This window comes from Oncorhynchus nerka, linkage group LG25 (assembly GCF_034236695.1).
Source record: "Oncorhynchus nerka isolate Pitt River linkage group LG25, Oner_Uvic_2.0, whole genome shotgun sequence".
Classification (NCBI taxonomy): domain Eukaryota; kingdom Metazoa; phylum Chordata; class Actinopteri; order Salmoniformes; family Salmonidae; genus Oncorhynchus; species Oncorhynchus nerka.
The window spans coordinates 10,636,154-10,662,534 of record NC_088420.1 but is presented as its reverse complement, the minus strand read 5'-3'; the positions used below and the strand labels follow the sequence as shown (position 1 = coordinate 10,662,534).

The window sequence follows — 26,381 nt, the reverse complement described above, 5'->3', positions numbered from 1 at the left end:
CATTAATATCTAGATAAGCCAACTTCAATTAGACCTCGCATAAATCGTGTCCTTCTAATGGCCAGCTATGAAAATGGAACATGGAATGTTACAGGTAATGGCTGAGCTGACACCGGGTTTTACAGAACAGATTAGTCATCAGAATGTGACAACCAGGCAGCTGTGGCAGTGGGAGGCCACTGACTTGCGTTCTACCTGGGAGCTACAAAATGTCTCCCTGTATGGAACATGTACTTCATTTTAATTCCTTGGTCTTCATAATTGATTCCCTAGTCTTAGGCTACAAACATCACCAGTTACTCTAGTAATGCACTACATCCAAACACATTACGCTATTTCAGCACAATTCATATTTGGTACCAGTTTTGCTAGATATGTTGCTCAGTCACAAAACACGTATACATATACACAAAGTACAACACATGTAGAAATGCAAACTAGTCCACTTATTTTCAAAAGCAGCATGAGGCATTGTCAGATGCTATAACAATGCTACCATCAGCACATTTCAGGGTTATGAGCATGTCAAAGGCTTTGCCGAGGCAGAGATATTTACCCCTCCCCGGGGAAGGCAGAGATGGCTGACCCTGCACCCCTCTCTGTCTGTCTGTCTCCTCTCCTTTCGCCTGGCTGTGTGTGTGTGTGTGTGTGTGTGTGTGTGTGTGTGTGTGTGTGTGTGTGTGTGTGTGTGTGTGTGTGTGTGTGTGTGTGTGTGTGTGTGTGTGTGTGTGTGTGTGTGTGTGTGTGTGACAGGGCCGTTTGAGTAAAGAGCGGTTCGGTGGCGGTGCCCTCCTGTCCAGAAACCAGTCCCTGGAGGAAGAGTTTGAGCGAGCCAAGGCAGCTGTGGAGGTAAGAGGAGGGGATTGAGTTTGAGCGAGCCAAGGCAGCTGTGGAGGTAAGAGGAGGGGGATTGAGTTTGAGCGAGCCAAGGCAGCTGTGGAGGTAAGAGGAGGGGATTGAGTTTGAGCGAGCCAAAGCAGCTGTGGAGGTAAGAGGAGGGGGATTGAGTTTGAGCGAGCCAAGGCAGCTGTGGAGGTAAGAGGAGGGGGATTGAGTTTGAGCGAGCCAAGGCAGCTGTGAAGGTAAGAGGAGGGGGATTGAGTTTGAGCGAGCCAAGGTAGCTGTGGAGGTAAGAGGAGGGGGTTTGAGTTTGAGCGAGCCAAGGCAGCTGTGAAGGTAAGAGGAGGTGGATTGAGTTTGAGCGAGCCAAGGCAGCTGTCGAGACAAGAGGAGGGGGATTGAGTTTGAGCACACCAAGGCAGCTGTCAAGACAAGAGGAGGGGGATTGAGTTGAGCACACCAAGGCAGCTGTCGAGCTAGGGCTGTGGTGGTCATGACATTTTATCAGCCGTTAACTGCCATGCAAAGGTAACATGAACATAAATTAACATAAATACGTTTAGCATCTCTGGGCTTCCACACATAGTCTACAAGCCACCGATGCAGACTTTTAGAACATCTACATTTTAAAAGTCTAATACATCCATTTTCAGGGATAGGCAACACTGTTCCTGGAGTGCCACAGCTACTGCAGGATTTTGTTCCAACTACAAACCACACCTGATCAACTGAGCTAATTGATCAGCTCAGTTATTGACTAAATTCAACAACAAACACAAAAAAGTAAAACATGAAGTGCATGAGGCACTCCAGAACCATGGTTACCTTACCTACACCGTCACAATAAATCCATGATTTATTTTAAGCAGGTCTAAAGAAACATTATGACGTAGCCTATTTCAGAAGAACAGAATAGCATATTCTGAGTCGTCCTTATGTTAGGCCCTGATTTGGCTATGCCATATGGCTGTGGGATACACTACTTCATTTAAATAAAGTTTTTTTTTTTATGTAGCAGGCAAGATTTGTTTATAATTCCTGTTGCATTATTTTATATTATTTTATAAGAAGAAGAATACTGCTGAACATAGCTGAATCAAAAAAATTGAATATTTTTCCAAAATGATTTCCATGGGATGGCACACATTCTGCTATTCTGCGTTAAGCTGTTTACATAGTGATAACTTGAAACAGGTTCTCCTATGCTTAATTAGAGTTATTTATGCAACGTTAGTTTTAAAAACCTTAGGCTATATGCTTTGATTACTAATAAATGAGAAGGTTGCATGATGTGACTCTAATGGTGGTTTGAAACATTTTGCATGACTGGCCTGTATTTGATCTGCTCTGTTTCCTACGCAGGCTTCACACACTTACATCAGTCTCTCATTCACAATTCAACAAGCACTTTATAATATTCCCACCCAACAGACAATTCTAAATGTAATATGTTCTTTACGTATAGCCTAATGTATGTGTGGAAATATTTTTGATTTAGAATGGCTCACAAAAACAAAACAAATCCGTAGCCTCGAATAGCGAATGGAGGAAGCAGTTCCCACGGTTACGATCTGAATATGCCAGGTAAGCTACGCCAGTTGTAAAGCAGATTAATGTGCTTAAGTTGAACCCTATCAGTCCCTATCAGTCCCGAGACCCCAGGGGGAAAAAGGGTATTTTTATTTATCTGCCTGATCAGTCCTTATATTTAGCCTCATAATGAAGTGCTTTACCATGTTCTTCTCAGGACAACCAGGACAACCAAGTAGAACACAAAACAATTTGACATAAACAGTTGTATTCGTGAGTTTTATTGACAAATGTCAATGCAACAATAAGGTCTGCCAAAGCAAAAACAAAGCTAAATGTATATGAAGCTGTAAGTACATAAATGATTTACTCAGTGGGAAATTAATATCCAACTACTCAGTGACGACTGTGTGGAGTTTGTGACAGCAACTATGTGAGCTTATCACAGTATTATAGACACTATGTCCATGGATTAGCTGTCTAGCTTGTGAGCATCATAGAGAGATACATGTTACATTTGTTTGTGAGAGTCTCAGCTTTTCATAGATAGGTTTTAATAGACAGTGGCTCAAACCATTCGGACTCTACAGCCGTTTTTGTAAAAAGACCTGGCCCCGGGCTCCAGCGGTATCCGCCCTTGTCTCACAAACACCACTCTAGCTCAGCCTCCCATTAATCACACAGACTAATGGTGGATGCAGAAGAAATAAATACATTCCATTGTTTAAAAGGCGTCACGTGGGGCTCATTGGGTTAAGAATTGAGCAATAAAAATAGCAGCACAAGAAATCTGTGAACCTCTTCTAAATAGTGGCCAGTCAAACCTCTGTTTTCACACGCAATTGCACAATGACTGGACTGGAACCCTCCTCTTTTTAATAGAGGACATCACTCTGTTTTCACAAGCGATTGCACAATGACTGGACTGGAACCCTCCTCTTTTTAATAGAGGCCATCACTCTGTTTTCACAAGCGATTGCACAATGACTGGACTGGAACCCTCCTCTTTTTAATAGAGGCCATCACTCTGTTTTCACAAGCGATTGCACAATGACTGGGCTTGTAAAAACACATGTCTCCAACCCTGTTCCAGGAGTCCCAGGCCTATAGGCTATGCTTAGAGTTACAGTATTTGGCCACTTTAGTTTTGATGCAAACCCTAGCAAAATATATAGGCCTATGGACTAGGCTACATCCAGGCTGTATCACATCCGGCCGTGATTGGGAGTCCCATAGGGCGGCTCACAATTGGCCCAGCGTCGTCTGGGTTTTGCCAGTGTAGGCCGTCATAGTAATTAAGAACAAATTATTATTTACTGACTGACTTGCCTAGTTAAATAAAGGTTCAATAAAAAATGCACAAATTAACATAATGCATGCGACTATGATTTGAGAAAGTTGCAAACAAATGCATACGCTGTTTCTTGCCTCAGACTGCACACTCTGGGCAAAATTCACAATTGATCATATTTTCACCCAGACTATTTTCAATCTAATCTTGTTTTTACAGTATGCTAAATAATATAAGTGTGAAATTAGTTTTCATTTTGAATGGGCCATTATCATGCACCTTTCAGAGCAGGCGGGTAAAAAAATAGATAATTCGTATGCACTTGAATAGCGAATGGAGGACAGGTAGCCAGGTAGGCTACTCCAGCTGCAAAGCACAGCAAGGTGATAAATATTAGTGTCACGCCCTGACCTTAGTATTCTTTGTTTTCTTTATTATTTTGGTTAGGTCAGGGTGTGACATGGGTGATATGTGTGTTTTTGTCTCATATAGGGTGTTTGTACTATCTAGGTTTTTTTGTAGATTTATGGGGTTGTTTCCATCTAGGTGTTTATGAAGGTCTATGGTTGCCTAGATTGGTTCTCAATTAGAGGCAGGTGTTTATCATTGTCTCTGATTGGGAACCATATTTAGGCAGCCATATTCTTTGGGTATTTTGTGGGTGATTGTTTCCTGTGTCAGTGTTTGTGCCACACGGGACTGTTTTGTTTCCATTTCACTTTGTTATTTGTGTCATGTTCAGTCTTTTCTATTTAAACATGGACACTTATCACGCTGCGTATTGGTCCGATCCTTGCTACACCTCTTCAGACGAAGAGGAGGAAATCCATTACAATTAGGAAAGTTGAGAAATAAATATAGTAGGCCTAGCCTATAGAAAGCTGATGGGATCCTCCTCTTTTTAGTAGAGGCCATCACTCTGTTTTCTCACGCAATTGCATAGCCAATAGAAATGTTGCGCAACATGGGCTCATTGGGCTCTCATGAAGTGTTTAATTAGATTTTCGAATGCATTTGCATTGATGTCAGAGTAATTAGAGGGACAATAGACCACTGAGTACCAGGCAGTTAGCGACTGGTAGTTAACAAGTTTGGTAGACCTCTAATGACCATCAGCTGCATCAGTGCAGTTTTGGAGAAGTTTAGTTACTGTAACTCAACAGTCACATGGAATTTGACTGCGGTCATGACTGGTGACTGGCCGTAATACGGTCACCATAACAGCCCTATGTCGAGGTAAGCGGAGAGAGATTTCGGACACCTTACCTGTATAAGGTCAGTCAACTGCACCTGGGCCATTTAAGTATTTCACTCCTGAATTGTTCCTGAAGATAGAGACAACTAGGTGTAATCATAATATAGCAGAAGCACACATTGAAGGTACTGCTTCATGTGATTTGCCTGAGTTACTTTGCCTGAGATGCGAAGACTTCCCAGAGCTAATGCTTAGACTTTAGCACAGTGGGCTAACACAGTCTTATGGTGTGAAGGATGTTGGGTGTCAAACCTTGCCGGTCACACTCAAAGAGTAGAGCTTCTTAACCCTCAGGTGAATCTCAATAGTTTGCCTCCTCTTCATTTAGAGTTGCTGTGATAGAACTGGGCAGACAACTTTAAGTAGCCATCCATCTACCATATTGCTTCTGTCCACAGGTCAGTGCAGAGGAGACAGGGAGAAAAATCCTCTTGAGACTATTGAGATGCAGCCCTTCTGTCCTACAGATACAGGTTGATGCTGATTGGTTCGAGTCATTGAGGTTTAAACCAATAAGCTACAGTGATCTCACAAACTGCAATAAGTCTGAGAACTAAGTTGAACTCCATCGTTAGCGACAAATACGTCCATGAGACAGTTTCTAATATCACTTTCCGACTTCGCTGTTCAAGCCCATTATCCTTACCGTCTTTGATCATCGTTGGTATAATAACACTGTCTACTTGAAACTGCTTTTAGGTTGATTTATTTTTGATTGATTATCTCTGTGCAAAATTATCTCCGTTGTGATTGTGTGCTACCTCGCTCCCAATGACACTCGCTATCAGCATTATAGTCCATACTAAATGCACCAGCTCGAGGTCATGGGAGTTTCCACCATCTAACAATAGGAAAGTAAATGGGTCAGCCATTGTGGAGCCAGACATATCAGGTAAAACAGCAGGGGAGGCACAGTCACCGTAATTAGATATAGCTAGGTAGATTCATCATAGGACTATGTGATTATAGGAGCTCTTCAGCTGTGGTGCTCCCATCCATTGAGAATTAGGAGAACAAAGCTAGTGGTCCCATCAGTGACCAAATAGGCTGCAATTATATGAAACATGGAAATGTCTCTGAGTACGTATCAGGCTTTGAATAATACCTTTTGGTTCAAAACTCATGCTCATTTGGTCCACTGATGCGTTTTCACCTTTGAAGGCTGTCTGTCTGGTGAAAACAGATATGCTCTACAATGGTATGAAGAGACACCATTGCAAACAGCTTCAATTTAAGAGAGAGATCCAGATATTGTTATGGGAAAATAGTAATGAGGGAATGATGCAATTCAAATTCCGTTGACACAGAGCAATAATAGAAGGCGATTGCGATTCTGTGATTGGAATTAGTGCCTCAGCAATGGAATAATTGAATATAGAAATCAGTAAAAAAAAAAATCACACCCACTCAGTCGATCCCTCAGGTGAAGAAGCTGAATGTGGAGGTCCTGTACTGGCGTGGTTACACATGGTTTGGGGTTGTGAGGCAGGTTGGACGTACTGCCAAATTCTTTAAAACGTCATTGGAGGCCGCTTATGGTAGAGAAATTAACAATACATTCTCTGGCAACAGCTCTGGTGGATATTCGTGCAGTCAGCGTGCCAATTGCACGCTCCCTCAAAACTTGTGACATCTGGCATTGTGTTGTGTGCACATTTTAAAGTGGCCTTTTATTGTCCCCAGCACAACAAAGTGCACCTGTGTAATGATCATGCTGTTTAATCAGCTTTTTGATATGCCACACCTGTTAGGTGTATGGATTATCTTGGCAAAGGAGAAATGCTCACTAACAGGGATGTAAACACATTTGTGTAAAACAATTGAGAAAAATAAGCTTTATGTACGTATGGAACATTTCTGGGATTTTTTTGTGCAGCTCATGAAACATGGGACCAACACTTTACATGTTGCGTTTATATTTTTGTTCAGTGTAGAAGCACCTTTGGCGGTGATTACAGCTTTGAGTCATCTTTGGTATGTCTGTATCAGCTTCACACATCTGGATTTGGGGATGTTCTCCCATTCTACCTTGCAGATTTTCTCGAGCTCTGTTAAGTTAGATGGGGAGCGGCAGTGATCAGCAATCTTCAAGTCTTTCCACAGACTTTCAATGGGATTCAAGTCTGGGCTTTGGCTGGGCCAGTCTTTCACATTCTTGTTCTGATGCTATTCTAGCGTTGCTTAGGCTGTATGCTTTGGGTCATTGTCCTGTTGGAATGTAAATCTTCGCCCCCAGTCTACGGTCGTTTGCAGGTTCTCGTCATGGATTTTCCTGTATTTGGCTCCAATCATTGTTCGCTCTATCTGTAGCAGTCTCCCAGTCCCTTCCACTGAAAAGCATTCACATAGCATGATGCTGCCATCACCATGCTTCTGAACAGGGATGGTGCTAGACGTGTGATAACTGTGCCTTTTTCTCATGAGTGGCTTCCATTTGGCGACTCTCCCATAAAGCCCAGATTGGTGAAGTTTAATTTTGTATTTTTATTTAACCTTTATTTAACTTGACAAGTTCTGTAGAGACTGTTGTCTTTTTGGCATGTTCTCCCATCTCAGCTATGGAATTCTGTAGTTCTGTCAGAGTGGTCATTGGGTTCTTGTTCAACTCCCTGACCTAGGTCCTTCTTGCCCGGTTGCTCAGTTAGGTCGGACGGCCAGCTCTAGGCAGAGTCTAGGTAGTTCCATATGTTTTCAATTTCCCAATGATGGAGACCACTGTGCTCTTGAAAACTTTCAACACAACACTAGACATTTTATTATACCCAGATATATCCCTCTTTACAATCTCAGAGATCTATTGACTTTAAAGTCCTTGGACTTTAGGGTATAGTTTCTGCTCTGACATGCACTGTTAACTGTGGAACCTTAAATGTATTTCTTTCTAAATCATGTCCAATCAAGTGAATTGGCCACAGGTGGGCACCAATCAAGTTCTAGTGACATCTCAAGGATGATAAAATGGAAGTGGATGCACCTGAGTGCAATTGGAGTGCAAATTGGTGTGAATACTTATGTAAAGGAAATATTTGTCTATTTCATTTTCAATAAATTTGCTAAAATGTCTAAAAACATGTTTTCACTTTGTTATTATGGGGTATTGTGTGTAGATGGGCGAATTCAGGCTGTAACACAACATAATGTTGAATAAGTCAAGGGGTGTGGATACTTTATAAAGGCACTTGTATCTCCACTATTCTCTTAGAGAAGGTGTAAGTAGTGCTCCTGTTCAACGGACATGTCCCGTTTTGACTGATGTGAGAGACCTGGGGCTTATCGCGTTACATGTGCTGTACTGAAGGCTACAGTACGATGTTACACACGGTCGTATCTGGGAAGGTCAATCACTAATGGAGTAAAGATAGGAATACAGTGAGAAAGTGTCCTCCCCAAAAAGGAGCTCTTGTCCCACTTAGGGATCACTTCCCAATGTGAGTGATGTCGGAGTTAATGATGTCTTGTTGGAGACTCTGAGCCATAAGTCCCAGGCTCTCAAATCACATGGATAAGTATACAAGGGCTTGCCTCAGGGCAGGTAATTCCGAGAAGTGATGATATTTGGAGATTCACCCGGACAAATGTTGGATCGATTGGTAACAGTATCCCGGAGCGTCAATTGGGGGCCTGAGACACTTTTGGCTCGGTCAGCAATTCTGGCTTGGACTATCGATATCGGTCCCTGTAATCACAGATCACTCCCCCTAAATTGCCGAGCATATGCATGCATTCATACTTATTAACAAATGGAAGGAGATGGCTCAAGTGGCTCAAACTAATACCTCTCCGTCACACAGGCTAGCTGCCAATCTATTCAATTAGTTTAATTGCCAAATTTCTGGAATTTATCAAAAGACAGAGCAAAGACACCAAGGAATTATGTCCTAAAATATCATACATTTTAAAATAATAGGAGAGATGAGTAGTTGTGGCTTCCATGCGTTTCACAATAAAACCATTAAAAGGGATGATAAAAGGATAATGGGCTGAAAAGCAGAGCCCTTCAGATGCTTTGGTCGTGCTTAATTAGGACAGAGGGTGATAAAGAGACGTCTACAGGGGAGGGTTGTGTCGTGACGTTGAAGCCGTTTGGGGACGGTGGCAATCACATTGAGCCAATGAAGGCACCCCTGTCTTATTAAATAAAGAGCCGGCTGCAAGCTACAAAGCCACCAGGTTAACTCCTGCTCTGAGGAACAGTGTTTTGCTGTGAGTCAGAGATAGCGGAATCACAGCTCTGATAAAAGACCGGATCAAGGTCACTGTGGGCCGAGTATTTGATTAAAGCTGCAGGGGACAGCCTCACCTTTTCACCGCTTGATTTTCCCTGAGGCACTTTTGGTTTGGAGGGTGATTACTGTCGTTTTGGTACAGAGAAATTTCTAGAAAGTTACAGAGGAAGTTGAGTATGAAAATGATCTCTCACTCTGAAGAGCGTACCGGTTATCAGATGGATGAATGTGTCATACATGGTCCTGTGCTCCCGAATGTTATTACGATTGTGTGACTGAGAACGATCTAAATATGCCAACATCGAAGCACCTACAATTCATCTCCATGCCGACCATTTAACTGGAGGTGCTCTGTGCTTTGATAGGCCAACCCTTGAGCTCATGGTACACACAACTATTGAAACAATGATAAGATAGACCCATAGGAACACACAACTATTCAATCAATGATAAGATAGACCCATAGGAACACACAACTATTTAATCAACGATAAGATAGACCCATAGGAACACACAACTATTGCATCAATGATAAGATAGACCCATAGGAACACACAACTATTGAATCAATGATAAGATAGACCCATAGAAACACACCTCTGATTTATTGTGTAGTTTGCTTCCTGTTACATTCGCAAAAGTATGTGGACACCCCTTAAAATGTGTGGATTCGGGTATTTCAGTTACACCCATTGCTGACAGGTGTAAAAAAAAAAAAAAAAAATTGAGCACACGGCCATGCAATCTCCATAGACAAACATTGGAAGTAGAATGGCCTTATTGAAGAGCTCAGTGACTTTCAAAGTGGCCCGTCATAGGATGCCACCTTTCCAACAAGTTAGTCCATCACATTTCTGCCCTACTAGATCTTCCCTAGTCAACTGTAAGTAGTGTTATTGTGAAGTGGAAACGTTTAGGCTCAAGAACGGCTCAGCCGTGAAGTGGTAGGCCACACAAGCTCACAGAATGAGACCGCCGAGTGCTGAAGCGTGCAATGCGTAAAAATTGTCTGTCCTCGTTGCAACACTCCCTATAGAGTTCCAAACTGCCTCTGGAAGCAACGTCAGCACAAGAACTGTTCATCGGTTTTCCATGGCCGAGCAGCCGCACACAAGCCTAAGATCACCATGCGCAATGCGTAGCATCGGCTGGAGTGGAGCCCTATACTGTATGTACTATAAAAGGTCATGAATCACTCAATTCTGCACTACAGGTTGAGTCATTTGCTGATTGATGGTGAGCTAGTCCAAAATAATGAGCTTATTTATGTATTTTATCAAGTCAGTTACGAACAAATTCTTATTTACAATGATGGCCTATCTCGGCCCAAACCCGGTCGACGCTGGGCCAATTGGGTGCTGCCCTATGGGACACCCAATCACAGCCGGATGTGAAACAGCCTGGATTTGAACCAGGGTGTCTGTAGTGATGCCTCAAGCACTGAGGTAGAGTGCCTTAGACCGCTGCACCACTCGGGAGCCCAGTACAGTAATCAGGGCCTAAAATGAACACCAGCCAAATGCAGGTAGATTTTGGTGGGTAACAATGTCTAATTCACCAGCCACATTGGTGGGTAAGAATGACTAATTCACCAGCCACGTTGGTGGGTAAGAATGACTAATTCACCAGCCATGTTGGTGGGTAAGAATGACTAATTCACCAGCCACGTTGGTGGGTAAGAATGACCAATTCACCAGCCACGTTGGTGGGTAAGAATGACTAATTCACCAGCCACGTTGGTGTGTAAGAATGACTAATTCACCAGCCACGTTGGTGGGTTAGAATGACTAATTCACCAGCCACGTTGGTGGGTAAGAATGACTAATTCACCAGCCACGTTGGTGGGTAAGAATGACTAATTCACCAGCCACGTTGGTGGGTTAGAATGACTAATTCACCAGCCACGTTGGTGGGTAAGAATGACTAATTCACCAGCCACGTTGGTGGGTAAGAATGACTAATTCACCAGCCACGTTGGTGGGTTAGAATGACTAATTCACCAGCCACGTTGGTGGGTAAGAATGACTAATTCAACAGCCCCGTTGGCAGGTGGTCACACTCAGGGCTCTATAGTGCCAGCATTTCATAAAAATAGTCAAGATTGTGCACACAAGTGCAAGTTGTGATTTATAGCTAAAGAAATGCTGCAGTAGCTGTTTCCAAAGTATTTCTGCCATTTTGTTTCATATCTGGTAATGCGCAAAGAAATCTGAATCCTAAAGTTATAGCTATCCCACCTCACGCAGCAACACTGCCTACAGGAATAAAAGTTGGTCTAATTTACTCAAAAGTCTTCTAAAGTCCTCGCGTTTCTTGGCTATTTCTTTTTCACAAGCTAGGGTGCTTTTCATTGTTTGAGTTTGCTTCCTCCTTTAGCAAAAAGAGGCATTGTCAGCCTCAACTAGTGACATTCTAACAGGCACAAGTGAGGACTGGAGTGGCCATGTTACCAAGGTAACCTTAAAGGGGCAGCTGAATTTTTTTTTCTCTCTGATATTTTGGTTAAAAGTACATATTAAATTAAATCGAGCAATAAACCACATGACTTCTTATTAGTAATCCATTTCTTGCTTTATAAATATTACTAAGCATTATAATCCTTATTTTTTTTTATGTAACTATGGCAAAAGCATATATTTGGGCTGTTACAAAATTGGAGTAGCTGGTAGAATTTTTTTTATCTACCTGCAACAGTGACTGGTATACAAAAAATAAGTTTTAGGCCCTGAATGTAATCCTCTGGGCAAAGCTTATGAGCGACAGCCACAGTTTTGTTAGATTTTCCCCCGCGGGCAGCACTTCTAGTAGACTATAGACTAGTACAGGGCTTCCTAAACCTCTCCCATAGTACTCCCACTTATTTGATGTATTCTATTAATCAAGGGCTTGATCAGTGGTCTAAAGTACTTAAGTAAAAATACTTTAAAGTTCTACTTAAGTAGTTTTTGGGGGGAATCTGTACTTTACTCTTTATATTTTTGACTACTTTTACTTCACTACATTCCTAAAGAAAATTATATACTTTTTACTCCATACATTTTTCCTGACACCCAAAATTACTCGTTACATTTTTAATGCTTAGCAGGACAGGAAAATGGTCTAATTCACATACTAATGAAGAGAACATCCCTGGTAATCCCTATTGCCTCCGATCTGGCAGACTAACAGACTCACAAAACACAAATTCTTTGTTTGTAAATAATGTCTTAGTGTTGGAGTGTTCCCATGGCTATCTGTACATTAAAAAGAGTTGCATTTATACTTTTACTTTTGATACTTAAGTATTTTTAAACCAAATACTTTTAGACTTTTACTCAAGTGCTATTTTACTGGGTGACTTTCACTTTTACTTGAGTCATTTTCAAGTATGACAAATGGGTACTTTTCCTACCACTGGGCTCGATGATTGATAAGTTAACCAGTACAATCAGGTGTGCAAGTACTGGAGCAGATCAAACAAGTGCTGTGTTGGGTGCTGGGAAACACTGCTGTAGTATATATATACACAACTCCCACATACTGTAGATGCACCCCTGTTAGGGTTATATTAGTAAATAAGTTTTACAGTGTCGTTTTTCCAGTCTTTTCTCCCCAGGTGAGATCAAAAGAAGAAATGATTATATTATTTGGAGTATACTGCAAGGAACCCAGACTACTAGACACTTAATAAGATGTAATCATTTGAATCATGTCAAATGTCAAAGTGGAAAAAAAACACAATTATATATATTTTTGTAATTATGGAAATTAAAACACTGATATATCTTAATTAGATTATTATTCAACCCCCTGAGTCAATACAAATTCGAATCACCTTTGCCAGCGATTACAGCTATGAGTCGTTTGGATAATAGTCTCGAAGAGCTTTACACATCTGCATTGTACAGTATTTGCCCATTATTCTTTTTTTATTCTTCAAGTTCTGTCAACTTGCTTGTTGATCATTGCTAGACAGCCATTTTCAAGTCTCGCCATAGATTTTAAAGCTTATTTAAGTCAAAACTGTAACTAGGCCACTCAGGAACATTCAATGTCGTCATGATAAGATACTCCAGTGTATATTTGGACTCCAGTGTATTTTTTGGTTATTGTCTTTCTGAAAGGTGAATTTATATCCCGGTGTCTGTTGGAAAGCAGACTGAACCAGGTTTTCCTCTAGAATTTGTATGTGCTTAGCTCTATTCTGTTTCTTTTTATTCCCCCCCAAAACTCCCTAATCCTTGTCAATGACAATCATACCCATAACATGATGCAGCCGCCACCATGCTTGAAAATATGAAGAGGGGTACTCAATGATGTGCTGTGTTGGATTTGCCCCAAACATAACACTTTGTATTCAGGCTTCCTTATTTCACTCTGACATGCAGGTGTATATTGTGGAGTAACTGCAATGCTGTTGATCTATCTTCAGTTCTCTCCTTTCACAGCCATTCAATTCTTTAACGGTTTTTAAATCACCATTGGCCTCATGGTGAAATCCCTAAGGGATTTCCCTCTTCTCCGGCAACTGAGTTAGGAAGAACGCCTGTGTCTTTGTAGTGACGGTGTATTGATACACCATCCAAAGTGTAATCAATAACTTCAACGTGCTCAAAAGGATATTCAGCATCTGCTTCTTTTTTTACCCATCTACCAACAGGTGTCCTTCTTTGCGAGGCATTGGAAAACTCCCTGGTCTTAGTGGTTGAATCTGTGCTTGAAATTCACTGCTCGACTGAGGGACCTTACAGATACTGTATGTATGGGGTACCACTATTAATGCACATAGAGTGAGTCCATGCAACTTATTGTGTCACTTGTTAAGCACATTTTTAATTCTCAATTTATTTATGCTTGCCATAACAAAGGGGTTGAATACTTATTGACTCAAGACATTTCAGCTTTTCATTTTTAATTAATTTGTAAGATTGTCGAAAAACAGCGTTCTCCTGTGACATTGTGTGGTATTGTGTGTAGATCAGTGACACAATCTCAATTTAATCAATTTTAAATTTGTTCTGTAACACAACAAAATGTGGAAAAAGTCAAGGGTGTGAATACTTTCTGAAGGCACAGTACACGATGAGACAACACGAAAATAAATAGGGCAATCTGCAGGTTAAAAGGTTCTTTGCAGCTGTTTATATTTCAATATCAAATCATTTCTGGGTAACAATTAAGTGCCTTACTGTAATTGTTTTCAATTGCAGTCGGGAAGCAAGTTCAGGGAGTGAATAATTTAATAAATGAAACATAATACAAAACAAGAAACACGAACAACGCACAGACATGCGTTTAACGTGCGTGTAACGATGGTGACAGGTGTGTGCCCTAACGATCAGTCTGGTGAGCTAGAGGCCAGAGAGGGATTATAAGTGACAAATAGGTTCTTAGGAAAATAATTCTAGGACTGTCTGGAAGTGGTCTGAGAGAGAGACCTAATTGGAGGAGCCTAATGGGAGGGATGTGTCATAAAATCTAGCTGTTATTGACAGAGAGGATAGGAAACTCTTTTTGTTACTGGTCTATTAACGTATACCGGCTTTTCAAAAAACCCACCCCAAAAACCCCAAACAGTTCAATACACTAAAAGTGCATTATCATAATTTTCACAATTTCACAGTATTACTGCAACTTCATAGTGTGGAAATATATATAAAAAAAAACAGGAAAATCACGCTTTTGAATACATTTACTGGATATCAAGTGCATTGTGGCGTTTGAATTGAGTTCAGCCCGCCAAATATGGACTAAAACGAGGCCATAAAATCAGTCAATTTACATGTCTGAAATAGTGTGTTTGATGTTCTTCAAAGAGGTATACATTTCTGAACCTTTATGCTTCCGTTGATGTGCAAAATCCCATTATCGGCTGTCACAAGAACCTTGGTTTGACAGACACACCAGGGATACAACTGTGGGTCTCTTGTTCGAGCCATATAAGGGATCAAACACTAAAAGATACTGTAGCTACATGCCGCTGTTGTGTAACACGATGACTCTAAAACAGAACACTCACATCCACCGGACGAAAAGTGCCCCCGCACGTCCAAGTCTGCCTGAGTCCTGCTTCCTTTCATTACCAACCATACTTATTTAAAACTAGTTTTTGCACAACCAGCAAACATTTGTCCCATAATGTTGGACAAGAAAATGTCCAAAACCAATACGTTATACTGCACTAAGATGTTTAGAGCGATCACATTTGACATTATGTCTGAGACAGCAATGATTTTATTCCAGTAAATTGCCTCCACTGTACATACAAATCTATTTTTACTGTATAAATCGCCTCATGTGACTTAGGGAAAGCTCTAATTGCATTTCAGGCCCAAACTTTAAGTCTCTTCATTCCAAACTCGGACGGTTCCGGCCAAGGACAAGTATTATCTCTGGCTCCATAATTACTGCTGGCAATAATCTATTCGTGAAGTAACAAATTAATCTCCCAAGTTCATTTATAGTTCGCTTTGTCGTGTTTTGTCAGGCAGAGAGAACAAGACTGAATGCATTTCACATTTAAACTTCATCTTTGTCAAATTAGAGTCACAGGCAGGGGCTTGCTTCATTGATACATGATATATAGATGACCTTCCTCAATCTCATGAATGAGAATGCTGGATCTGTCGACAAAATACACCATTGTCTGTGTTGCAAACATTTCAAGTAACCAGAGTGAGTGTGTTTGATTTTCTTACAATTTGTTTTTTTTTAAAGGGGCCACAGTTTGTTTTGATTACACAGACTACCATCATAGTGTCACGTGCCGAGCCATTGCCATTGAGGGCCATTCAGTATCGTGGCAAATATAATAATTGGTGCATTCACCCATAAAAGTAATATCGAAGAACGTAATTACAGTTTCCACACAGGCATCATGGCTGATTTTGTGATGATATTAACAGTAATTGGACACTAGTGCACAATAGCAGGTATTTCTCTAGGTACATGCTTTGTTAACTCCGGAGTCCGTTAGGATGAAGCATTTGCGGGGATACTGTCACCGAATGAAATATTGCCATATCACTAATTGCCTCTCTCAAAGATGTTATAATTTGAATCTTAAAATGACCCCGGGTCTGTACTTTCAAGGAATGAAGTATGGTTGTATGCACAATCAACATTTATCAAATTAAAATGTTTTCTAGTCACATAATCTTGACCGTTGAATGACTCATAACTCTGTCTCAGTTTATGATAGCATGCTGATAGAGAAGTTGAGGAGAAGCTAACTTGTCCAGAGCACCTTTAATGGGCCGTAAAAATTAAAAATTAAAAAAAGATATACGACTGTTTTGAAGTCTTTGGATGCCACTAGGTGGATCTAAAATGTTTATCATCTCAAAGCTATTTAGATTTTCTGTACGGTAACAACAGAAATTAGCCACACCCCACGATCATTAGTGGGTTGACATTCGTCCATGGGTTGACTTGACTGTTCAGATCATTCCCATAGCAACATATCAGTAGCAACCCGTATCTAGCTGTAAAAGACTAACAGAAACCTTGAATTCTACAAAAAGCCTCTGTCGTGCTGTAAATAACTCAATACCACTACCAGCCCCCAAAACGCAGAGCTCCAGCTCCACTACCCCCCCCCCCCCCCCCTGTTTCATTCCCAGAGCCAGTGAGATTTCACCTCATGATCTAACAGGCAATTTGTCTCAGCGTGAGCAGCCAATTAACGAGGTGATGCTCACCTCCGGTGGACGCCTGCCATACACCTGGAGAGAGGAAACAGAGCTGTGACCACCCACCTCCCCTTCCTCCTTTACACACTTCCTGACTCTCACACACATATGCCTCCTCACTCCCACTGACACATACACACACAGACACACACTAGCACATGCACACATACCTCAGTCGATCCCCCTGAGGTGCCAAGGCACCCACTTATGCTGCACTGTCATATACAGCTGAGCTCCACTCTATATTTGGACTTTTGTGTGACAGGGAGACAGCTAAGAATCATGGGCCTAATAGAATTATATTGTGGTGATCAGCAGCGTGCAGCAGGAACATCAACAACATAAAGTACAACTGGGGTGTATTAACTAGTCTCAGACCATTGCAAAATGTTTTTCAACGTAAACCGTTTACTCCAGGAACCAAACAGAAGCAGAACGGGGAGGTACCTACCTGAATTTGTCCAATAGAAACTCTCGTTTTAATTGCAAAACATTTTCTGTTTGGAGTTTTAAAAAAATAGGTCGCAAAACGTTTTGCAACAGACCAAACATTCTGCAATGGTCTGTGACTAATGAATACACCCCTATGTCTGCAGTGATAGCCAGGGCCATCTACCAGGATGCTATTTACAGGAAGTACTGTAGTCCTGCTAGCTGGGTCAGGATGAAGAGAGTAGGGAAGGAAAGAGGATGTGTGTTCTTCACTGTCACCTTGTCATGTTATTGCTCACCCCAGACTTCAATCCAAGCGTCACTCAATAACTGTTATGGATGATTCTGTCTTTCCTAAAGATTTGCGAGGTGGCCCGTTAAAAGGCACACAATGTAGTGTGCCTTGGTGTTGTATAGAACAAAACCAAGCACTGTGTAGTCACCATGACAGCTATCTGATGAATGTCGGGGAATGAAAAACAACAACAGTGCCTGTAATTGTCAGGCTGAGAGCTTGAGTTTTAATGAAGCTAACAGTGCTCTTCATCTCCCACCGCTGCCTCTTCAATGGTTCAGTAAGTGAGGCATTTGTCTGGTGGCCTCGATAATGGCCCTTTGACCTTTTGACACATGTCTTGTTGACCTGGTTCCATGTAGAGGTCACAGGTGTCTTCCAATTATCCTTAATTGTCCACTTTTTTTAAGGCTAAGCACAGAGGGGCAATAATCCACTTAAGATATGAAATAATAGCATTCTATCAGTCTTTACAGTGAATCACAAAACAACCTAGTAGCCTAAAGTGTACAATTTGTCTAAGTAGGAATTTGATTGGCAAGTAGAGATGCATCAAAATACAATATAAATGTTTGGTTTCTGGAGGTGCCTGCAACGTTTACTCTTTGAAAGCAGTCATTGTTCTCACTTTGATTTCTCTCTTTGCTCACTGGCCCATGGAGTAATTGACAGTGACACACACTGAGGTCTTTGGCCTCGGCTGTATCGTAGCTGTGAGGTCTAATAGACATGGCCTGCATGCTTGGACAGAGGCAGGCAAAAAAAGCAGCATCAGCACTGAACAAGAAATCATCAACACTGAACAAGAAATCATCAACACTGAACCAAAAATCATCAACACTGAACCAAAAATCATCAACACTGAACTAAAAACTAAATCATTAACTCTGAACCAAAAATCATCAACACTGAACAAGAACTCAACACTGAACCAAAAATCAAACACTGAACCAAAAATCATCAACACTGAACAAGAAATCATCAACACTGAACCAAAAATCATTAACACTGAACCAAAAATCATCAACACTGAACAAGAAATCATCAACACTGAACCAAAAATCATCAACACTGAACAAGAAATCATCAATATTGAACAGAAATATATAACATGCAACAATTTTACTGAGTTATGGTTCATGTAAGGAAATCAGTAAATTGAAATAAATAAATTAGGGCCTAATCTATGGATTTCACATGACTGGGAGTACAGATATGCATCTGTTGGTCACAGATACCTTAAAAAAATTAAGTAGTTGCATGGATCAAAAAAACAGTTGGTGTCTGGTGCGATTTTTTTGGACCATTTGCCTCATGCAGCACAACATATCTCCTTCACATTGAGTTGACCAGGCTGTTGATTTTGGCCTTTGGAATGTTGTCCCATTCCTCTTCAATGGCTATGCGAAGTTGTCTGAATATTGCCGGGAACTAGAACACGCCGTCATACACTTCGATCCAGAGCATCCCAAACATGCTCAATGGGTGACATGTCTGGTGAGGACATGGAAGAACTGGGAAATTTTCAGCTTCCCGGAATTGTGTACAGATCCTTGCGACATGGGGCTGTGCATTATCATGCTGAAATATGACGTGATGGCAGCGGACGAATGGCATGACAATGTGCCTCCGAATTTCGTCATGGAATCTCTGTGCATTCAAATTGCCATCGATAAAATGCAATTGTGTTTGTTGTCTGTAACTTATGCCTGCTCATACCATAACCCCACTGCCACCATGGGGCACTCACAAAGTTGACATCAGCAAACCCCTTGCCCACATGGCGCCAAATACGTTGTCTGCCATCTGACAGGTATAGTTCAAACCGGGATTAATCCGCGAAGAGCACCCTTCTCCAGTATGCCATTTACCATCGAAGGTGAGCATTTGCCCACTGAGGTCGGTCACGATGCCAAACTGCAGTCATGTCAACACCCTGGTGAGGACGACGAGCAAGCAGATAGATGAGCTTCCCTGAGATGGTTCTGATACTTTGTGCAGAAATTCTTCGACTGTGCAAACCGACAGTTTCATCAGCTGTCCGGTTATATGGTCTCAGTCGATCCCTCATGTGAAGAAGCTGAATGTGGAGGTCCTGTGCTGGCGTGGTTACACATGGTCTGGTGTTGTGAGGCAGGTTGGACGTGCTGCCAAATTCTTTAAAACGACATTGGAGGCAGCTTATGGTAGAGAAATTAACAATACATTCTCTGGCAACAGCTCTAGTGGACATTCCTGCAGTCAGCGTGCCAATTGCACGTTCCCTCAAATCTTGAGACATCTGTGGCATTGTGTTGTGTGACAAAACTGCAGATTTTAGAGTGGCCTTTTATTGTACCCATCACAAGGTGCACTTGTGTAATGATCATGCTGTTTATTCAGCTTCTTGATATGCCACACCTGTCAGGTGGATGGATTATCTTGGCAAAGGAGAGATGCTCACTAACAGGGATGTAAACAACATTTGAGAGAAATAGGCTTTTTATGCTTATGGAATATTTCTAGGATCTTCTATTTTAGTTTATGAGACATGGGACCAACACTATATGTTGCGTTTATATTTTTGTTCAGTATAGTTACAACACCAATCAAGGTGGCTGTTTGTTGAGTCTAGGGCTTTGTATAATAACCCTCTCAGACATCAATCTATCAACTGAAAGGTCAAACTAATTTTGGACATTTGAGTGCAAGTGATGAGTCATCAGAAGTCCATATGTTATACCACCGATAAATGAGTGAGATGGATGTGACATTTCCATGGCAGGGGGCCTCAGCATAGTCAAGGTATCAAAGCTAGCAGTCCTCTGTGTACTAATCCTACCGCCACTCTCTCCCTCCACAGTCAGACACAGAGTTCTGGGACAAGATGCAAGCAGAGTGGGAGGAGCTAGCACGACGGAACTGGCTAACGGAGAATGAGCAAGCGCAGATCCCCTCCAGTGTGTCGCCTCACGAGAAGGTTACAGTTCTCACCTTTTAACTCTGTTATCATCTGTCCATATGCCCTGTTAAGATGCTTATCATTTATTTCCTTCATATTTTTATTTAACTAGGCAAGTCAGTTAAGATTCTTATTTACAATGACGGCCTACCCCGGACGACGCTGGGCCAATTGTGCGCCGCCCTATGGGACTCCCAATCACAGCCAGATGTGATGCAGTCTGGATTCGAACCAGGGAACCTCTTGCACTGAGATGCAGTGCTTTAGACCAATGTGCCACTGGGGAGACTCATGTGAACATGTTCTACTTAAAGAAGGGGAAATAAAGCCTATGAACTCGATGATCTAGAGATGATCATGTGCTGCACATACACTACAGTATCTACTGATTTAACCCGATTGGGGTCAATAGCTAACCCAGATGGTTTCAAACTTGGCACTCATAAGCATATGCTTACTTTAGTGCAATGGGAGCATTGATATACTTGAGGTACTGTACATAATCAGACTTTTTGATTGATCCCAATGCTACGAGTTCTAAGAGGACTAGTCGTTTCAAAACTCGTGTTCAGAACTCGGCAACAACACACCAGGGTAATTTCAGTCTGAAGATGCAAAGTTTAACATTTAACGAGACAGCTAACCCTCAGGACTTTTGCCCAGGTTTGCTGTTCAGCAGAAAGCTAGAAAAGATAAATTGATGCTGAGAGTATGCTTAAATATTCCACCCTAGAGGACGGTCGCTCAGCGCGGCCATTTATTTGAAAACAGAGAGATTACATTGGTGATGCTCCATTAACTTTTTTTTTTTTCAACTTTTTTTTATTGGTGACAGGGTTACTACTTCCACATGGACAACCCCTACAAGGACTGGCCCAACGCGTTTGAGGAGGGTCTTCGAAAGTCCAAAGAGGGAGACCTGCCCAACGCTGTGCTGCTACTGGAGGGGGCCATCTTGCAGGACCCCCAGGACTCAGAGGTGACTAGGCACAGGGGGCTGATGAGATGCAGGCACCGTAAACACACACTTTCCCAGCATGACTTTCCCACAGTACCATAATGTACTAGCACCAACTGCCAATCAGCCTGTTCAGACAACACCATACTCTGATGAAAAAGAAAAAAAAAGAACTTCACAAATCATGCGTGCGGTGGATATTCACTGAGCGCTAAGTGGCCGACGCTGATTGCTAGTGGAGGACTGGGGAGTTATACCATTAATAGAGCTGTTTACTGCATCAAAACTACCCAGTCTTCATCTCCCAATGAGAATTTTCAATTTGCCCAAAGTGTTGAGAAATAGCTATTTTCTCAGTTTTTATTTCTCCTGCTAATTTCATCTCAATCGTAACAGAGGCGACATCTTACATCACCAGAGAGCATTAATAGAATCGGAACTCGGGAATCCTGTAAAATATACTGTTCATAACTGTGCAGGTTATTCCAAGGAAAGGATTATCCCACAGTGTATGGAACTAATATGATTCTAAAATTCCTCCCAGCGTGTTTTGTGGCTTATCTCTGCTGCGGAGACCTCTAGATAGTTTGTAAATCATTTCCTCAAGACTTGATTTATAGCGTTGTGCTACAAAATTGAGTATCAATGTCATTTCACAAAATAAACCAGCACGCAGATTGAAGTACATAGATCATATTTGTTGACTTTAAACAGACATGACAAACTAGACAAAACATCTAGTCGTTTTGGATTGCAGATTCAGCTAGAACTCGTAGATGTCTAAATGCACATTTACTCGGAGAGTATGGAGATTCAAAGTTGGGTTCCCCAGCTAAGAGGAGTCCAATAGCTACCATCTACAATGCTGAACCATGACTTTCTAGTTCGTCCCAAACATGATTCATCGAGCAATAACTAAGCATGACTCATCAGGTACACTTAATGAATTTGGTTGGTTGCCAATGACTGAGAAATCGTGACCTCAATTAATCATTCGATGTCTCAAGTGATCCGTTGCCAAAGTGACATGTACCCTGCAACATTATCTCATTAATTTCTATTGGCTCTTTAGAACGATACAATACAAGAATGCCTAATCTGAATAGGAACTCCCAATACCTGAGGGAAGGGGAAGCTCAACAATCCTAAATGAACTTGGATGGCAGAGCACTGTCAGAAGACAAACACCTCAAAGCGAATCACCTTGCAATTTTTATTGCAGCCATTGTATTTTGACGTGCCCTAAGTTCACTTCACACAAACCTCAGACAAAAGTTTGTATTGCAGAGATTTTTGAGATGCATGATACTTCCTGCCTGTTCAGTTTTGTTTTTACCAACGGCAGAATCAATCTATTTACCTGCTGTGTGAGTGGTACTGAGAGCACTGACTGACAGTGAGCTATTTTTCAGAGAGAGCTGAGCTCTGCATCTAGACCACACCATCTCTCCTAACAAAGTCTCTCCTTAGAGAGGGTAGTAAAGCCCAGGTGAAGACCCAGGTGATGACCCTGTTGTTCAATGCTCCCCGTTATCTCCCCAGGCTTGGCAAGTGTTGGGGACCACCCAGGCCGAGAACGAAAACGAACAGGCAGCTATCGTCTCCCTCCAGAGGTAAGGAGGAGTTATTGCCCAATGTGGTCCCATAGGCCCCACCACGAATACAGCAATACAATTCATGCATGTCACTTCTCTTTAGTTTCCAACATTTATCAGGTCCTTCAGACATCTTGAAATATTTATTTTTCATGCTTTGTCTACAGCTATTAAAGATGTGTATTTTTATTTACAAGAGATCCCCATTAGCTGCTGCCAAGGCCATGTATAATACCACCATACAACAATATACGTGTGTGTAGAGTGTGTGTGTGCTAGCGTTTGTGTTCGTATGCATGTGTCTGTACCTGTGTGTGTCTCTTCACAGTCCCAGCTGTTCCATAAGGTGTATTTTTGTCTGTTTTTAAAATCTGGTTCTACTGCTTGCATCAGTTACCTGATGTGGAATAGAGTTCCATGTAGTCATGGCTCTATATAGTACTGTGCTCCTCCCATAGTCCGTTCTGGACTTGGGGACTGTGAAGAGACCTCTGGTGTCATGTCTTGTGGGGTATGCATGGGTTTTGGAGTTGTGTGCTAGTAGTTTAAACAGACACCTCTGTGAATTCAGCTTGTCAACACTTCTTACAACAAAAACAAGCAGTGATGAAGTCAATCTTTCCACTTTGAGCCAGGAGAGATTGACATGCATGTCATTAATGTTAGCTCCACGTGTACATTTTTAAGGGCTGTCTGTGCTGCCCTGTTCTGAGCCAATTGTAATTTTCCTAAGTCCCTCTTTGTGTCACCTGAACATACGACTGAACAGTAGTCCAGCTATGATAAAACTAACATCTGTCGGACCGACTTTGTTGATAGTGTTGGTAAGAAGGCAGAGCAACGTATCAACAGGGTTACTCCAAGCAGTTTAGTCACATCAACTTGCTCAAACTTCCACATTGTTCATTGCAAGATTTGAGCAAGTTTTGGGCTAAAATGTCCTGATACTTGGTAAAAATTAATAATGCCATTGACCTTAACAAGGGCCCTAGAAACATTGGAAGCAAAATAGCCCCATAACATCAAAGATCCACCAACATATTTTTCCGTATATATGAGGTTATTTTCGGCATATGCATTCTTCTTTCGAAGCCAAACCCACCACTTCTGTGCGTGGCCAAAGAGCTCTATTTTCATGTCATCTGACCATGGATTCGAACCAATGCTAAGAGCCAATGCCGTTCAGCAAACTCCAGGCACTTACATGTATTGGTTGCTCTCAACAAAGGCTCTTTATGGCGACCCTTCCAAAGAGCAAATTGGCATGGAGGTGGTGTCTAATTGTAGACTTGGTGACCCAAACTTTGGCCCTGAGATTTTTCTTTCCCTCCCAAACCATCTTCCTCACTATGCGTAGGGACAAGATACACATGGATCCAATACCAGGCATGTTGACCTCTGTTCCAGGGGTTTTAACTTCTTAATTGTTGCCCTAAACAAATCAAATCAAATTGTATTTGCCACATGCGCCGAATACAACAGGTGTAGACATTACAGTGAAATGCTTAGTTACAAGCCCTTAACCAACAATGTAGTTTTAAGACAAAAAAAAAACAAATGAATGTGCAGCAGTAAAATAATAATAGCGAGGCTATATACAGGAGGTACCGGTACAGAGTCAATGTGGAGGCTATATACAGGAGGTACCGGTACAGAGTCAATGTGGAGGCTATATACAGGAGGTACCGGTACAGAGTCAATGTGGAGGCTATATACAGGAGGTACCGGTACAGAGTCAATGTGGAGGCTATATACAGGAGGTACCGGTACAGAGTCAATGTGGAGGTTATATACAGGAGGTACCGGTACAGAGTCAATGTGGAGGCTATATACAGGAGGTACCGGTACAGAGTCAATGTGGAGGCTATATACAGGAGGTACCGGTACAGAGTCAATGTGGAGGCTATATACAGGAGGTACCGGTACAGAGTCAATGTGGAGGCTATATACAGGAGGTACCGGTACAGAGTCAATGTGGAGGCTATATACAGGAGGTACCGGTACAGAGTCAATGTGGAGGCTATATACAGGAGGTACCGGTACAGAGTCAATGTGGAGGCTATATACAGGAGGTACCGGTACAGAGTCAATGTGGAGGCTATATACAGGGGGTACCGGTACAGAGTCAATGTGGAGGCTATATACAGGAGGTACCGGTACAGAGTCAATGTGGAGGTTATATACAGGAGGTACCGGTACAGAGTCAATGTGGAGGCTATATACAGGAGGTACCGGTACAGAGTCAATGTGGAGGCTATATGTGGAGGTACTAGAGTCAATGTGGAGGCTATATACAGGAGGTACCGGTACAGAGTCAATGTGGAGGTTATATACAGGAGGTACCGGTACAGAGTCAATGTGGAGGCTATATACAGGAGGTACCGGTACAGAGTCAATGTGCGGGAGCACCGGTTAGTCGAGGTAATTGAGGTAATATGTACATGTAGGTAGAGTTATTAAAGTGACTATGCATAGATAATAAACAGAGAGTAGCAGCAGCGTACATGAGGGGGGAGCAATGCAAATAGTCTAGGAAGCCATTTGATTAGATGTTCAGGAGTCTTATGGATTGGGGGTAGAAGCTGTTTAGAAGCCTCTTGGACCTAGACTTGGTGCTCCGGTACTGCTTGCTGTGCGGTAGCAGAGAGAACAGTCTATGACTAGGGTGGCTGGAGTCTGACAATTTTTAGGGCCTTCCTCTGACACCGCTTGGTATAGAGGTCCTGGATGGCAGGAAGCTTGGCCCCAGTGATGTACTGGGCCGTACGCACTACCCTCTGTAGTGCCTTTCGGTCGGAGGCCGAGCAGGTGCCATACCAGGCAGTGATGCAACCAATCAGGATGCTCACGATGGTGCAGCTGTAGAATTTTTTAAGCATCCAAGGACCCATACCAAATCTTTTTAGTCTCCTGAGGGGGAATAGGTTTTGTCGTGCCCTCTTCACAACTGTCTTGGTGTGCTTGGACCATGTTAGTTTGTTGGTGATGTGGACACCAAGGAACTTGAAGCTCTCAACCTGCTCCACTACAGCCCTGTCAATGAGAATGGGGACGTGCACAGTACTCCTTTTCCTGTAGTCCACAATCATCTCCTTTGTCTTGATCACAATGAGGGAGAGGTTGTTGTCCTGGGACCACAAGGCCAGGTCTCTGACCTCCTCCCTATAGGCTGTCTCGTCGTTGACGGTGATCAGGCCTACCGTGTCACCGGCAAACTTAATGATGGTGTTGGAGTCGTGCCTGGCCATGCAGTCATGAGTGAACAGCGAGTACAGGAGGGGTCTGAGCACGCGAGGAGGCCCTAGTTTTGAGGATGAGCGTGGCAGATGTGTTGTTACCTACCCTTAC

The 26,381-nt window shown here is 42.2% G+C and overlaps 1 protein-coding gene across 4 annotated transcripts in view; it reads left to right on the top strand.

Annotated features, from left to right (window-relative positions):
- Positions 1-26,381, top strand: part of LOC115109033 (PEX5-related protein-like) — a 187,585-nt gene that overhangs the window by 129,813 nt on the left and 31,391 nt on the right. For all 4 annotated transcript variants that reach the window (XR_003860468.2, XM_029633584.2, XM_029633583.2 and 1 more), the window contains 4 exons: positions 754-849; positions 20,382-20,498; positions 21,316-21,459; positions 22,981-23,051. Coding sequence is in view for 3 of the 4 variants with exons in the window: in XM_029633584.2 (XP_029489444.1) it covers positions 754-849; positions 20,382-20,498; positions 21,316-21,459; positions 22,981-23,051 (428 nt within the window). In the remaining variant the exon portion in view is untranslated. The remainder of the gene's footprint in view (positions 1-753; positions 850-20,381; positions 20,499-21,315; positions 21,460-22,980; positions 23,052-26,381) is intronic.